At 36.6% G+C, this 17,529-nt stretch overlaps 1 protein-coding gene across 1 annotated transcript in view; it reads left to right on the top strand.

Moving 5' to 3' along the window:
• Nucleotides 1-8,759: 8,759 nt before the first annotated feature.
• The window catches only part of LOC100349442 (uncharacterized), a 459,397-nt gene continuing 450,627 nt past the window's right edge, over nucleotides 8,760-17,529 (top strand). Inside the window, exons 1-3 of the mRNA XM_051827387.2 lie at nucleotides 8,760-8,908; nucleotides 10,363-10,531; nucleotides 11,908-11,989. Of these exons, the coding sequence (XP_051683347.2) occupies nucleotides 11,908-11,989 (82 nt within the window). The 5' untranslated portion in view covers nucleotides 8,760-8,908; nucleotides 10,363-10,531. The remainder of the gene's footprint in view (nucleotides 8,909-10,362; nucleotides 10,532-11,907; nucleotides 11,990-17,529) is intronic.

The raw sequence follows: 17,529 nt of genomic DNA, 5'->3' as shown, positions 1-17,529 counted from the left end.
CAGGTGATGAGTTTCTAGCCACTACACTTGTTTCTAGCTTTTCCACCACTTCTTCCACCGCATCCTTCTTCTCAATAGAAAATTGAAATGGCATTGTAATTTAGGCTGTCCTATTGCTGCACAGCAGCCGGTTAAACTGTCAAGCCTTCTAGGAAGACCAGTATTTTTCTGCCAAGCACTGGTACTACAAATTGTTAAATTATTACAAAAACCATAGAACAGGTGGTCAGTATTAAAAAAAACCAGTCCATGATGAGCAATCTGCTCTTATCTGTGTGTTTGTCTCTCTTCCCTAATGAGGCTCATTAGCGTCTTGTGCATGAGGGAGAAGACTCAGTATTGAGTACTCCTTTCTAAATGTCCCTAGAGTTCAGTTGCCTTTTGTACAAAGACAGAGAAAATACTGGAGGCCACTCTGCCTTCCTTGTCTTTTGACATGAAAGACAAAGTTCCCCCGTGCTCCTCACCCCACTTAAAATGTTGTTAAGAAAGAGTGGGCAACCAGTTTAAAAAAAAGTAAAAAATATTTTATTATTTACCTCTGTACTATTTGCATGAACTAACAACTTGCTTTTTATTTACTATACAAAACAATTTGACATAAGTTATCTCATTTTGTTCTCAAAATAGCCCCTCAGGTGTTATTGATCCCATTTTGGAGATGAAACAATTAAGGCTTAGAAATATTAAATGAATTGTTCAAAGCAATTAAGTGATATGGAAAGAATCAGAGTGGTGAATTTCTTAGGGAAAAATCAGAGAAATTCAGACCAGAGAAATAATTTAGATAATCTGAAGCATGATATGATTCATTAATGCCAAAAGCAAGTGGATATGAGGCTTCTAGTATTTTCCCCAATGCAGATGCAGGAATTTTGAAAGTTATCTAAATAAGTATAGTTTAATTCCTATTTGAAATCCATCTAAGGTACAATTATAGTGTGATGAAAGATTTTAAATTTGTCCATTCACAATCAATACACATGTCAATGCTTTTTGAAACATCATATTTAAAGAAGACTAATCATTATTTTGTAAGTCACGAAGTAAGTGAAGTCACATTTTTTTTTAATTTAAGATTTAAATTTTAATTTAATTAACATTTAAAATATAAATGATGAATATAAATGTAATATTTACAATGTACAACATATATTGATATATATGTGCATTAAGTCATTAAGTCAAGCAATTACATATCACCTTACATGGGTATCATTACTTAACGTTTTCTTCATGGTAAGAATATCTATAAGCCTCTTAGCAGTTTTCAAGAATATACCTACAGTCACCACATTGTACAATAAATGTCTTGAACTTATTGCTCTTTTGCTGCATTGGTCTTTTTCTTTAAAGATTTGGGGGGCCGGCACTGTGACATAGTGGATAAAGCTGCCACCTGCAGAGCTGGCATCCCATGTGGACACTGGTTCAAGTCCTGGCTGCTCCACTTCCATCCAGCGGATGGAAGACCTCTCTCTCTCTCTGCCTCTCCTTCCCTCTCTGTGTAACTCTGCTTTTCAAATAAATAAATAATCATAAACAAATAAATAAATAAATAAATCTTTTTTAAAGATTTTTTTAAAAAGATTTATTTATTTGTTTGAAAGGCAGAGTTACAGAGAGGCAGAGGCAGAGACAGAGTTCTTCCAACTGCTGGTTCACTCCCCAGATGACTGCAACAGCTGGAGCTAGGCGGATCAGAAGCCAGGAGATAGGAGCTTAGTCCGGGTTTCCCACACGAGTGCAGGGGCTCAAGGACTTGGGCCATAGGCCCTGTGTTGGTCTTTAAGTCTGTTTTTACGCAGTATCATGCTGTTTTGATTACTATAGCTTTGCAGCGTATTTTGAAATCAGATAGTATAATAATAGCAGCTTTGTTCTGAAGTCAGCTCTTGAAGATAGACAAAAGACAATTATTGAAATTCTAGAGAATCCACTGTTCCTAGGCACACACTTTCAAACTTCCTTAAGTTATTACACATATCAAGCTGTTTCCTTGGTGAGCAAGAAATACTGAGAGTAGTCAGTTTTGACTTAAATGCAACTCCTTTTTCTAGAAGTAAACACTATGTTCCCATGAGAATCATTAAAAATTGGAAGCATAATTTAGAAATAAATGGTGGAGTATTTTTGTAGGATTTAGACTGATAAAAGAGAAGAAATGTTCAGCAAAATCCTTTATGTATCACCTTCCAAATAGTTTTAGTGTCTTCTATTTTGATATTAGCCCTTCTCCCTTTACATTTTTTACAGTGTATTCTTTGAGAATGCCTGTTTCAGAGTAGAGCAGGTTTATTCAGGAAAGCAGCCATTACAAACATCAAACTTTTCTTTGGAAGGAATTGTGGTGAGATTTAAAAGAGAAAAAACTGATAGATGATAAAGTTGAGGAATGTAATTGGCCCTTTCGACAAACTGGGTAGTATGACACGTCTGTCTGAATCCGAACTTCCCATTCTTTCACCTGAGTACTCTGTATTTTTTCTTGATGTATTTTACACACCTCTCACTAAAACTTTAAAGTCCTCTGCCTCAGCCTCTTGGCTAGAAAATTGATAACTCACCAGGAAGTTGCTGATGAGCAAAAATGATACTTAATTTGTCATTCTCTAGACCTTCAGATTTAGATACTAGTCCAAATGAAGGAGTGGGAAATGTCACCTATTGTGACAGACTAATAGCTGCTAGGAAATTTGAGGAATAATGTATTTTCCCATAGCCCTCATATAATACTATATATACAGAGATGCCCACTGCCTGCATGTGTGTTGCAAATTCTGGCATAGGATTTAAAAATTAAGGGTGTGAATGTTGTAGAGAGGACGTGAAAGATATAACTTAAATTAATGTTGCTGATTCCAAAATAGGAAGTGTTTCTACAGTTAGTCATAGTAATGAGTTCTAGAATTAGTAGCCTATAGACCTTCTGCACAATAGTTCTCACTGGGATAATTTATACATTCTCTATGTTTACTAGTACACATTTAGTAAATGCCACACTGAGACTCCAATTCAGGAATCTGCCTGACTCCAATGCCATTCTTCCCATTACATCAGAATTTCCACAGAAGACTTTATCCACTCTCCTTACTCTCTCCTTTCCATGTTTTTAATTACATTGAATTCAGTTCTGTTTATCCCTATGCCTTATCCTACACACCTATCCACTTCTCTGACAGTACACCTGTTGTATGTTTTGACATCCCATTCTCTTGTGAACAAACATTTCCATAACTGTCTTTGTATAAGAAATCTGGAAATGAATAACTTCATTTTGTATTCTTAATTCTCCACTTATTAGTTTCTCTCTCTCTCTCTCTCTCTCTCTCTCTCTCTCACACACAGACACACACATACACAATTCAAGTCCACACATTTAATTTTTGGATTGCTATAAATTTTTCTAAAGATTTACTCTCAATTTCAGTTCTCATAATGGGGTGTGTGTGTGTGTGTATGTGTGTGTCTGTATCTGGACCACGTGTACTTCCAGTCTCAACTATTTAGAGCCTATGCTTAATAGGTCATTTTGGATAATGACAGATAAGAGAGTTTTACTTGTGTATGCTTGTCTTGTTTTAACTTATTTATAAATAGCAACACTTTTTTAGAATAATTATGTTGGATAAACACCATTTAAAGTATTTCACATATACTGTCAGAGTTTACTGAACATACATCCACTTTTTCAATATCTTTTTCAACATCTTTATCATTAACATTAATTACTTTGTTTCACTATAAAGCAAGGTGATGACTTCAAGGGCTACCAACACATGTAGGGCTGTTAGTATTCACACTGTATGCCCCTGGTCAACTAAGAATGCCTGTAGCTCCTTTACATCACTCTAGTTCACTTTTTGCTATTCCACATTTAACCTGTCATTAACCTCAATTTCTTTATTTGTAAAACAGGCAGAACATTAGTTTCTATCTTTCAGAATTGTTTTTTTTTTTAAATTTAGATGAAGCAAAGCAAGAAAACGACTTATAATAGTGTCTGGTATATTTTGAGTGTTCAATAAATGTTAGCTGGTTATTATCTTCTTCTACCACTTTCTTTTAATTAAAGCATAGATTTTACCGGAAACTACTAAAATGTATATATTACTTTAATATTTTACCCAATCCCTGTACTTGTCAATCTCAAGATAGATGCCCTGCTTGCTTCTACTAATTTTCACTGCACACCAATATTTCCCTATATGTTCACATTCCTTTACTCCGTTGTAATAGCATGTTACTTTCTTTTGCTGGTTAACTATCTTCCATCTCTTTAGTAACTCAATTTTTTCTTTATTCTATTTCTGATTTCTCCTTCTCCTCTGGATCCATGCTACAATTATTCTCAAAGATCATATTTTCCTCTTAAATCTTCCCTCAACTTTATCAATTCCTATATTAGTTCTGTCCCTTTTGTCTTTATATCACTGTTCAACAGTGTAAAAGTAAACAACAGACATAAACTTTGCAGACATATTTCAAACCCATCTCTAATATTTACAAGCTGTTTAATCTTAATCACATTACCATTTCTGAGCCAGTTTTCTCATCTATAAAATGGGAGTGAGAATCCATCATAGAATTGCTGTAAGAATGAAAAAAATTGAAATATATAAAATGTATTATTTAAAATATATAGCTATTAATGGTTTTCTTGTAAGGAGAAAAATTGTCCAGCCATTAGCAAACAGATTGTCAAAGGGACTAATTTTTAACAGGTTATTTGAGATGATAACAATAGGTGTGGAGCAGGAATGCATACACATTAGACATTTGGGCATCACCTATGCTGAAAAATAGTTTAATTCCAGGAAGTAAGGATAATCAAGGTAGTGCATAAAGAGAAGTTTGTACTTGACAGAGTATGAGATGGAATAGGAATGAGGGCAAAGAAAAGGAGTTTTTGGAGAGGTAGGATTTGAGCCAGGAGAGTGTATTATCCAGTAAGCCAAATCTTCTGCTTATATGCAATTTGTTTATTAATCTCAGAAGGCAAAGTTGAAATAATTGCAATGAAAAGTACAAAACAGTATTAAAAAACCTCTGACATTTGTATCTTAGGCGTAGTGGAGAGAACATTAAAATAGAAGTTAAATAATGTGGTTCCCTTTTACTTAGCTAGAATTGCTGCATTGGGTGTGTAATTTAACCCCCCTGAGTTTCAGTTTCCTCATCTTCTGGCGGATATAATGGTCTCTCCTACTAGCAATTTTCAGAACTTTGCCGTGGGGTTCAAATGAGAGAATATATGTAGAAATGCTTTGCAGCTTACATGGCATCACACAGATGCAGGGGATGATTTGTTAGGTACTTGTTACATATTCCCTCCCATGCAGCTGCCATGTGACTGGATGTAACTACAGTACAGCAACTAACGTCAGGGAGAGCAATGACCAGTAGATGGATGAAGGCTGTTGCTTAGGGGAGTAGGTTAGATTTGGGAAGCATTTCTCAGAGTACAGTCCTGGTGGTGCGCTCGCTCACTTGAGTCAGTGTTGTATGAATTCCATCCTGAACGTGACAACCTGCTGCTTTTTCATAGGTGAGTCACTGTTTCTTATAAATTTATAGTTTTTATCGAGATCAGCAATTGTGCCTGACTTGTATGGGAGATCAATGAAGAAAATAGGAAAGAAAGTGTAGTGCTTTTGTTGCTGCTGCTTTTTATTAGCTACTATTGTAAAGATGAAAAATAGATACTTTTGGAATCAAAGTTAAAGGATTGACTAATGCCATGTTCTATTAAGTCCTCAAAGGGATATTTATGATTTTGTAATGTGGATAATTGTATTTTCTTGGAAAGGCTGAATTTCAGGATTAAATGTTTGGGAAATGAGATTTTTTTTACCTGATTTTTCCCCAGCTTTATTAAAGTATATCTGGCAAATAAAAATTACATATATTTAAGGTATACAATGTGATGTTTTGATATATGTATACGTTATTAAATTATTACCATAATCAAGCTAATTAACATATCCATCACTTCATGTAGTTATTTTTTGTGGTGAGAACACTTAAAATCTCTCGGTAGCGCTTTACTCTCTGAACAAATTTCAAACGTGCAATACATTATTAATTATAGTCACCATTCTGTATGTTAGGCTGATATTTTTTAATAACTCTTTGCCTGTTTGTACAAATCAGAGGTCTATCTTATCTGAGATACTTGAAACTTACTAAGAGGAAAAATGAGAAATATGAATCAAGTGTAATTCTGTAGTTAAATTGGAGTCATTATTTCATTTGTATTTGAATAAAATAAGGAGATGTGCTATAGTACTTTTACTTCTGTTATGTTGTAGAATTTTGCACACGAAGTAGGAGAGACCGGGGATGTGGGGTTGGTAAAGGAAAAAAGCAAGATATTCTGTTTTTGAGATGATTAGCTTCAAAATGGCAAATCCATAATGCATCAGAATAGCTTAGGGAACTGTAAATTTCTATACAAATATATGATATGGTTATTATTATGGAGATAGTGCCAGAGATTCTTTGTAAATACCACCTCTAGTAATTTGAAATTCATCAAATACTATGTACTCATGATATTTAACAAAATGAGTTATTGACTTTTATTAAGTTTTGGTTAATGATTGTTATCAAGTCATGAACTTAACTGGCTCTGTTAAGAAAATGTAGCAGTGGCTATGTATGCATAAATTTTAGTCTGTTTTCTGGCAAATGGTACATTACTCGTTGAAGGAAATGAGAAGATATGTGTTAAAGTCCTTTGACATCTGTGACGTGATATTTATAAATTCTGTTACTGTGCTTTTAATTCTTAGTTTATTGTATATACACACATGTGTACATACACACACACACATAGGTACGCATGCACACACACATATTTAATTTTAAGGGACAGAAAAGGCTTAAGGAGTAAATAAATCTCCCAGGTCTTCTTGATTACCATTCAGTACACAAAGCTACTGCTAAATTACAAACATCTTAAGAGGGAGGTTGGCAACAATTATTAACACATTAGCACAGATTAGTTTATCAGATTAACTTGCAGGAAGCTGAAACCCTGGTGAGTAACAACAAATGAAGTATTATGCTCCTGTACCAAAGAGAAATAGCCCATTAATTAAATAACAAAAGTAAGATTTCCACCATCTGAATGTGCCAGCTCCAACCTAGCTTCTTGTGAATACATAGGCTTTTCAATGATACACTCAAATACCCAAAAGTAAGATGGTTTTGGCTGCAGGAATCCCAAAGTTCTATCATTAATAACAGCAACAACTTAACTTTGTATCATACATACTTAGAGGTTGAATCAGCAGCTGATAAAGGGGGCAAGCGCCTATCTTTGTCAAAATGGATATGCGCCAGTATCTTTTACCTTGCTTTCCAACCAGTTCTAGTCATTCATTTAGTCTGAAGTGATTCATGTTCGTTCTCATTTGTAAAACACTCGCTGCTTTCTATGTTGCTTCTACTTCTCCCTGCTCACCATCACTTGCTTTTCTCTCTCACCATTAGCATTTGGATGTTTGTTTTTTCTTGTTTTGTTTTGTTTTGTTTTGTTTCCCCCCACCCTCTTATGTCTAGATCCTAAAAGACAGAAACATATATGGGACGTCTTCAGAACACTTTCTCAATTCACATGAGATGCTGTTTACTTCTGGTATGTATGGGGTTTGGTGGAAGGAGCACTGCACTGGGGTACAATGACTAGGCTCTTTTTGTAGTTCTGCCACTAAATCATGGTGTTACCTGAACAAGTCTCTGTCTCGGTCTCAATGGTCTCAACTGCAAAATGAAGGAATTAGATAAAATCACTCTTCAAATTCCTTTCCACTACATTCTGCATTAAATAATTCTCTTTGGTGGACCATATGTTTCCCTTTTTGGAATACGAATCTCCTGGGGGAAATGTTTTCCAGTGAATGGTGAGACCCATAAAATTTTTATTTTGGTTTATTATAGCTTTGAGAAGTTTCCTTTAACAAAAGATTACAAATCGATGTGTTCACCTGCTGTAGTATGATATCTGGTGTACACAACTCCAAGAAAACTTGGTACAGGGAAAAGAATATTGTGGTATGATATTGAGGACTCCAACATTATGACAGGTTAATTTCAACTTTGTTTAAAAGTGGGTTCACAAAGTCACAGGATCAAGAGATAAAATGTTCTGGTGATCTTGTGTTCAGATGAAACAAAATATTGTTATATTTCATTGTGAACACTAGGCGCTAGCGTGGATCCACTTGAACAGTCATTATCTTAATCCACGCACGTCAACATGGGAGATACTTGAACTCATCTTTACAGTGGGAGGAACGGTGGGTTCAGCAAAGCCTAGTTCTATCCTCCCCCAGCTCGTTGTCCACCTCAAGTCTGGGCCTTTATGATCTATAAAGTTAGGTTAAGAAAGGGCAATAAAGTGAAATTCCCAAAAACGCTAGAGATGAGCCTGGTTTCACTTCAGCTCGGCTAGGCATTCCAACGGCCCTTTTATTCAGAAATCTGTGACCACTTGTTGCTTAACGCTTCCCTTTATTCTTTCCCTAAACTCTGTGTGTGTGTGTGTTTGTGTTACGTGCGTGTTTAGCCTTCTTCTTAGACGCCTTACGGCACGCCTCAGATGTTCAGTTTCTCAAAGAAAAAGAACTTTTAAAACGGCTTTTAAGTGCCAGGAACGGGCAAAGACCCGCTTTCCCGCCAACCGCCCCACCCCCCGCCTCGTGCCGCGCTAAAGCTACGTCCTCCGTGACCCTTGACCCCTTGGCACGCCTCGCGGGGCATTAGGGGCGAGAGATGACTCGGTGCTTGACAACCGGGACCCGACCCTCAGGGACCTGATCGCCGGGGACTTGTCGCCCCGGCGTCATCAGGCCTGAGGGGATAGGGGAAGAGACAAGAAGGAGATCGCTTGTTATAGCCTTTGGTGAGGCTGTAGAGGGAGGCAGGGAACGTTTGCCGCTCCTAGGAGCATCACTTTGAAAGCTCTAAACCGCTGCGCGGTCTGGCCAGAACCGAGGGTACTTGTGGAGGAGAAGAGCTGTACGGGACTGCCAGGGCAACCGATAGCGGGGCGGGGGGTGACCAGGCTACCTCAGGCCCGCACCTCAGGTGGAGGTTCTGATAGACTAGTGAGGAAACTGTCCTAGGAGAAACCGCGGACGGGAGGGGCGGGGGGGGGGAAGGGGGATGACGGTTAGGTGGTAACGGACAATTTGGCGGAATGGGGTCCTAGTTTGGTTGACTCTTCCTGAGGTGAAAGACGAAAGAGACTCGTTTACCGGGATTGTGTGAGGCAGGAGCACGAAAACGGAGGGGACCGGCGTGGGGAGGGAGGGGGGAGAGTTCTAAGATGGCAGAATTTTACTTCTCTGTGATCACATCAGCCAGCCCGGGACGTTTCTGTAGCGGCCATTCCAACGGTAGAGTGGTTGGCCTTTTGATTAGATATCACCTCTACTTTTTTTTTTTTTTTAATCCCCTGAGCCTACGATTCACCCTTGATGATTCTTCTCAGCATTATTTATATAATTCTCTTATGGAAATATAAATTTACCAGGTTAAGGTCAGCGGATAGAAGATTTTTTTTCCAGTTTATTTTAAATTTTAACACTGTATTGTTGGAAATTTTTATCGTGGGTTTTAAACTCATTAAGCTTAATTAAAATTTTAACAATCAGAAACCATCTAGCTTTCCGCTTATCTCCCTAAACAGGCTATAGACCCAAGCCTTTCTACGAAAAGGAATGTAATAGGAAGAAAACTTTTTTTCTAAGCTTGTCATGATTCATAGCAAGAGACTGAGATTTTGAAGAGGGAAAATTTTCGGTTTTGGATCACTGGTAGTTTATTATTATTATTAATATTATTATTATTATTACTGTGTTGTCAGCATTTGTTTCCTTCCTTTCCTTTCTTTGCTCTTAAGAGCTGAGATTCATAGTGAGTGTTTTGTATGACATATAGATTTTCAAGAAAAGGAAACTGGCCAGAGTCCTCTTGCTAAAGTTAAAAGAAGAAAGCAGTGGAAGCTGGAAAGGCCAACACCAAAACAAAACAGAGATTAGAAAACTAATGTACATGTAATATAGCAAAAATAATAGACAAAATTACTCCCATTGCATACCAAAAAAATATTTTCCTTGAAATTAGAATATTTTAAGTAATGCTATATAATCATAGAAAGCACAACTACATTTTTTAAATTAATGAAATTCACTGTGCTTGGCACAATAGTAAGAACACATTACCCATTTGTTGAATGTGCTTAGATGAAATGAAATATTTTGCCCTTTATTTTTACAAATTCTGTGTTGAATGCCAGAACTTTGATAATTTTCTTTTACTAACTTTTTTCTTTTCTTTTCTTTTTTTTTCCAGAGTAACCGAAAAGGCTCTACATTCCGGCATTGGAGCCTACCCAAACTTCCTTTCCTTAATCAACCACCCTCCCCTTTCTATATAGCCTCTCTTACCCTTAACGCCTGCAGCTGCTCACCGGCTCTTTGCTACTTTTCTCACGAATTTTACATCAACAGATAATCTGACAGTAAGCATCAAGAATATTTCAGATTTCTCTATTCCCCTTGTAGCCGTCATTTTCAGTTTGAGATTGTCCACCAAATAATGTGACCCTAGAAATTGATTGGAAACCCTAGATCTGTGTTGTTCAATGTAGGTATTTAATATGGGTATTTAATGAAAATTAAATGCAATTAAAAGTTTAGTTACTGAATTCCACTAGCCATATTTTACATACCTAATACCATATATGGCAATTAGCTACGGTGTCAGTTGTGCAAATTAAGAATATTCTGGCATCATATGAAGTTCTATCAATAGTGCTCTTCTAGAAAATCTGTCAACTCCTTGCTCTTTCAGATTCAAACCGAGTTTTCTTGAGGGACAAGATAGGGTCAACATAAAATGCCCTTCAGTAATTCAAGCAGTACTGTGCAAGGCAGGGTCTGGACTAGGTGAGTAGGTACAAGTGGGGGCACAATTGCACCAGTCCGCTAATTTGTTCATACGTATTTAGGCTGGTAAAGTGAAACCTATATTCAGTTTCTTTTTAGAAAGGGCTTTGGCTGTGATTTTAAATCATTTGTTTAAGATGAGTGTTAGTGAGTTAAATTTTTTGTAAAGCACTTTTACATAAACGCTCAAAATGTAGTTAAAAGTCAGTAAATGCAAAGGGAAAACAGTTGGATTTGAGAGCATTTACATTATTGCACTCTTATTTTTAAAATTCTTGTTAATTTGTCATTTGTATATTCCCTAATGTGAGTTTTAAGAGCTGAGTAATATAGGCATTAATAAAGCAGGCTGCAACAAATTGGAGCTTCAAAACCATCAGGACAAACAATGAATCACATTTTTGTAATCAATGTTTTACATTTTACAATGTATTTCCTGCCTTATTTTTTCTCTTTGTATGGGTCTCACAAGACACTCCTAATGTAGGTAGGGCAGATTGTATCGCTTTTTTCCCCAAGGTTCTTTTCTGTTTAGTCTTCTTTGGCTTGACTCAGATGCCACCTGCTGCATGAACCGATGTTTTTCCTTGCAGTTAAGCATGAACTCCTTACCATTTTCTTTGTATGATACTTCCTTCAAGTTAATTACCGACATACTTTATGTGTTTTTTTTTATCCTTCTTAGTGGATTCGCAATTCCTGTCAGGTAGAAGTTGTGTCAGGATTATATTTGAAATTTTTATTTACTAAAGAAACAAATATTAATTTAATTATTAATGGTGAAATATTTTCCTTGAAAACTCCCACACCTTACAGCATTTGCTAATATAATTCAGTCTGTATGAATAGACAAGACCAGAGTCACATTAAGTTGTATTATTTCATTCTTAGATATTCAGTTTATCTAAGTCTTACATATTAACAGTAGATTTTCTCTATTCATTCTGAGATGGAACAATCATTTCATCGTTTCCAGAGAGAACATCCTACTGTGACATCCTCTCCCAGGGAAGTTCGTAAGTGGATAGAAGGTGAAGTACTCTGAAATATTCATAGACTCTTGTCTCTGCATGTCATGCTTCATTTTCTTTTACATGCTTATATACATAGAGTTCATAGAACATTCATCCATAAAAATTTATTTCTGTGTAACCTTTTGCAAAAGATGCTTCAATATTGAGGTTTGTATCTGAAATCTGCAACTTTAAGGTCACATTATGTTTTAGTAAACATATTCTAAGAATAATTTTTATACCTCCATTTAGTATTTTCCTTGTATGCATATTGTAATTAATATTTTAATGTTTAATTAATTTTAAATAGATTTAATGTTTTAAGTAGGTTTAATGATTTAATAAAATTTTAATTTGGCATGTTGTCTTGAACTTAATAGAATTAATGTATGGTTATTATATTCTGCATTATTATAGTAGATTAACAGGGAAACATACTAATAGATATGATGTATATTCTACTGAAGGTGCCAATGTCAAGTGAAGATAATGGGCCATAGAGAAATAGGTGCAATGAAGCGAGGAATTAAATGAAATTTACTTAATTTTGTAACTGATTAAAATTTATTATATTTAATTCTTAATTTTTGAGAATAAAGATTGTGCTTCCCTATATCATTTGCTGTCTCATTAATAGATACTTAGTAAAATAATATGTTTACTGATTTAAGAAAGGATGTTATTGACTTCTTTATCAGCATTATACCAAAGAGTACTCTGGGAAAGATAGACAGTTCTTAAGATTATTTTAACTATAGAAATTCTTTTAAAGGTAATAATTACTATGAATTGTTGTGTTATTGCTGTGGTTTCCTTATATAGTGATTAGTAAAACAATTGTTTAGCAGATTCTGCTATGTCAATTAAATGGATTAGGCACTACATAAATATAAATAATCTCATTGTTATAGAATGATAGCATCTTTTTAATTCCACATCATTAACATGATTTCAATGAAATAAGATTTTTCTCACATTAAGGTGAAATTATGCAGCTATTTAGTGTATCATTATATATGAGAAGTTATTATAAAAGTGATTGCAGTTTTATCAATAAAATTATTTTAATGCAAAAGTTTCAAATGAAGAAAAAGTTCTAGGTTTTTTGTTACATTTTAGTTCTCACTTTTATAATTTTTAATAGGAGAAAAATTAAAAACACTAGGCCAACCTCATTCAGAAGTTTAGCAAATTAAGACATTGGTTCTTGCTTTTGGAAGAAAATTTCAAGTTTTATCATCTATTATTGCTAATTTTTCTTCTCTGAGTTATTTCCTTTATGTTTTCAGACCTTGAATTTAAAAATGAGTGTGAATAGTACTGAGGCAAGAAAACATGTCTTTCTTCTTTGTGCTTCCATAATATTGTCTTTGCTTCCCAAGCAATTTCTGCATATTATTGTCTATGTGTGTATATATTTATGTGTGTTTATGCACACATTTTATATTTTCTTCATCAAATTGCAAATTGTTTGAAGGTAAGAGGTAACTTTTTATCTTTGTATCTGACAACACTCATTATAATACCTGGCAAAGAGTATGTACTTAGAAAATGTTATTATTATTATTTTCAAAATAATCTTTTATTTCTCAAAATTTCTACAAATTGTCCTTATTACCAGAAAATATCAAATTATCTCTTTTTGTTAACTTTTGTTTGATGATATGGACATATTTTTGTAACAATAATTGTAAAAGAAAGTAATTACAAATAAGCAAGCCATAAATTACAAGTATCTGGCCTCTGAATTTATATTTAAGATTAAAGTCTTTTTCCTTAATAGTTTCCTAGCTTTTGTGATCTAGTTGATTCGTAGTAAGTTACCAAATTAATATACAGGTGAAGGGTTTCTGTTTTGTGAAGGAAAACTGAAGATGATTATACCAGTTACAGAAAACCCTTTTTATACAATTAATTTAAGCTAGCTGCAGTTAAAATGAGAATACATGGAAGTTCACAGGTAGCTGTTGTTTTAGCATATCCAAGATATTATCAAGTTTAAATAGGTTAGTCTGAGATTATTACCTAAGTAGTTTAAATCTTTTTTTTTTTTTTTTTTTTTTGCCAGGCAGGGTTAGACAGTGAGAGAGAAACAGAGACAGAGAGAGAGTTATAGACAGTGAGAGAGAGAGAGAAAGGTCTTCCTTCCGCTGGTTCACTCCTCTAATGGCCGCCAAGGGCGTCGCTGCGCCGATCCGAAGCCAGGAGCCGGGTCCTTCCTCCTGGTCTCCCATGCGGGTGCAGAGACCCAAGCACTTGGGCCATCCTCCGCTGCCCTCCCGGGCCACAGCAGAGAGCTGTACTGTAAGAGGAGCAACTGGGACTAGTAGCCAGAGCCTCAACCAGGACTAGAACCCGGCATGTTGTGCGCAGGTGGAGGATTAGCCAAGTGAGCCACGGCGCCAGCCACCTATGTAGTACATTGAAGTTTGGGAGCAATTAGTTTCAAAATTTACTTCAGAAGAATGCTCTGGTATGAGATTGCCATGTTTAGAAAAATCATGTCTTCTATTTTTATTTGTTATGAAGTAAAGGACTTTCTAGATTTTTGCTAGAAAATAGAATATATGCTTTAAGTTTAACAGGTGGAACGCCCTGAATCTGTTCAAAGAACATAAGCAGAGTATTTGGGGACCTCAATTCTCAGCTTGATTATTATAACTAAACCTCATTTTGACCTTAATTCACTTGGCCTAAATTTAGGATTCAGCTTTCTTTATTTCTCAAATTTTCAATACAGACATATATATATATCTGAGAGGTGTATTATTACGAAGAATAAAAACCAAGAGACAAGCATTTAGCATAATGAAGATGCTGGTTAAGATTTCCATATAGACAAACACCATATGGTCTTTCTGATCTGTGGTAATTGATAGAGTACCTTAAATGCAATATATAAGAATGTAACTGACACTTTAAGATGTGATTTTGAACAGCCTTTGCCTTGACTATTGAGGAACAATTCTTTTTTTTTCTTTCTTCTTCATACTAATCAGGGAACTCTTTTCTTAGTGTAGGGTTAATTTTATGAGTATAAAAATTATTTGAAAAATTGATCTCTGTGAAAAATAAGAATGGGAAAGGAAGAGGGAGGAGAAAGAAGGGTGGGAGTAGGGCTGGGAGGGAGGTGGGGAGGAAGAATCCTCAAGTTCCCAAATCTGTATATATTAAATACATGAAGTTGCATTCCTTAAATAAAATAATTAATAAAAAAAATTTTTTAAAAAGGTTCCCATATCCCATCTTGTAGTACTTGGATTTGATTCCCTGGTTTGGCGCCTGACTCCAGTTTTCTGCTAATGCAGGCCCTGGGAGAGAGCAGCGATGCTGAAGTAATTAGGTTTCTGCCACCCACATGGGAGATCTGGATTAAATTCTCAGCTCCCATCTTTGGCCTGTCCCAGTTCCTGGCCATTCAGGCATCTGGGGAATGAACCAATAGGTGAGAGCTGTCTCTCTGTCTTTCTCCACCTCTCAAATCAATAAAAATCAATATGGGGCCGGTGCCATGGCTCAATAGGCTAATCCTCCACCTTGCGGCGCCGGCACACCGGGTTCTAGTCCCAGTCGGGGCGCCGGATTCTTTCCCGGTTGCCCCTCTTCCAGGCTAGCTCTCTGCTGTGGCCCGGGAAGACAGTGGAGGATGGCCCAAGTGCTTGGGCCCTGCACCTGCATGGGAGACCAGGAGAAGCACCTGGCTCCTGCCTTCGGATCAGCACGGTGCGCTGGCTGCAGCGCGCCAGCCGTGGCGGCCATTGGAGGGTGAATCAACGGCAAAAAGGAAGACCTTTCTCTCTGTCTCTCTCTCTCACTATCCACTCTGCTTGTCAAAAAAAAATCAATATGAACTGAAATATTTTGGAAATATTAATGCACAAAATAAATGTGTGATCTAATCTTTGTTCTACTTATTTTTCACCCACTATGAACTAAATTATTATTATTTTGTTGGTGGTATGAAGTCTAGCATAGAAAATTACACTATCAACAGCATCAATATATTGTTACTCTTTATGGACTTCCTTAAGTCTTGCAGATTTGGAAGACTGTTACCTCTGTCTTTATATAGATTTTTATAACATAAATCAAGTAGTTGTGCCTTAGGTTAGAAACATTAATTAGGGGATATTTTTCATTCAGGAAATATCGATTTGTTTAGACATGATAACTTTAACTTGGAAGCTTACAAATTAAAAATAAGCCAGTCCCAAAGGGACAAATACCGTATGTTCTCCCTGATCGGTGACATCTGACTGAACACCAAAAAGGAAACCTGTTGAAGTGAAATGGACACTATGGGAAACGGTGACTTGATCAGTATAGCCCTGACTGTTAATGAACAACTTAATACATTATCCCTCTTAGTATTTTTTTTGTCTGTTCTACTTAATATGACTGGTTTAATTATGTAATTAATACACAGTTATTCTTAAGTGTTGAAATTTAACTGAAATGTGATCCCTGTTAAACATAAGAGTAGGAATAAGAGAGGGAAGAGATGTACAATTTGGGACATGCTCAAGCTGACTTGCCCGAAATGGTAGAGTTAGAAACATACCACGGGACTCCAATTTAATCCCATCAAGGTGGCATGTACCAATGCCATCTCACCAGTCCAAGTGATCAATTTCAGTTCACAATTGATCATAATGAAAGGACTAAGAGTCAAAGGAAGCACATAAACAAGTCTAGTACCTGCTAATACTAACCGATAGAATAAATAAAGGGGAGAGTGATCCAACATGGGAAGCGAGATACTCAGCAGACTCATAGAATGGTGGATGTCCTTGGGCCGGCGCCGTGGCTCAATAGGCTAATCCTCCACCTTGCGGCGCCGGCACACCGGGTTCTAGTCCCGGTCGGGGCGCCGGATTCTGTCCCGGTTGCCCCTCTTCCAGGCCAGCTCTCTGCTATGGCCAGGGAGTGCAGTGGAGGATGGCCCAGGTGCTTGGGCCCTGCACCCCGTGGGAGACCAGGAAAAGCACCTGGATCCTGGCTGCTGCCATCGGATCAGCGCGGTGCGCCGGCTGCAGCGGCGGCCATTGGAGGGTGAACCAACGGCAAAAGGAAGACCTTTCTCTCTGTCTCTCTCACTGTCCACTCTGCCTGTCAAAAATAAAAAAAAAAAATAATTATTAATGGTGGATGTCCTAAACAGCACTGTGGCCTCAGAATCAGCCCTAAAGGCATTCGGATCTGGCTGAAAAGCCCATGAGAGTATTTCAGGCATGGAAAGCCAAGACACTCTGGGAAAAAAAAAAAAAAAAAACAAAAAAAACAAAAACAAAAACCTAAATGAAAGATCTCTGTGAGTGAGATCCCAGTGGAAAGAACAGGTCATCAAAGAAGGAGGTACCTTTCTCTGAAGGGAGGAGAGAACCTCCACTTTGACTATGACCTTGTCTAAACAAGATAAGAGTCGGTGAACTCAAAAGGCTTCCATAGCCTTGGAAACTCATGACTGGTGCATAGGGAGATTACTGATGCCATAAACAGGAGTGTCAATTGGTAAAGTCAACAACAGGAGTCACTGTGCACTTACTCCTCATGTAGGA

Source organism: Oryctolagus cuniculus, chromosome X (genome assembly GCF_964237555.1).
Source record: "Oryctolagus cuniculus chromosome X, mOryCun1.1, whole genome shotgun sequence".
NCBI classification, from domain to species: Eukaryota; Metazoa; Chordata; class Mammalia; order Lagomorpha; family Leporidae; genus Oryctolagus; species Oryctolagus cuniculus.
Note: the sequence above shows the minus strand (reverse complement) of the source record. Positions and strands in the feature narration are given on the sequence as shown.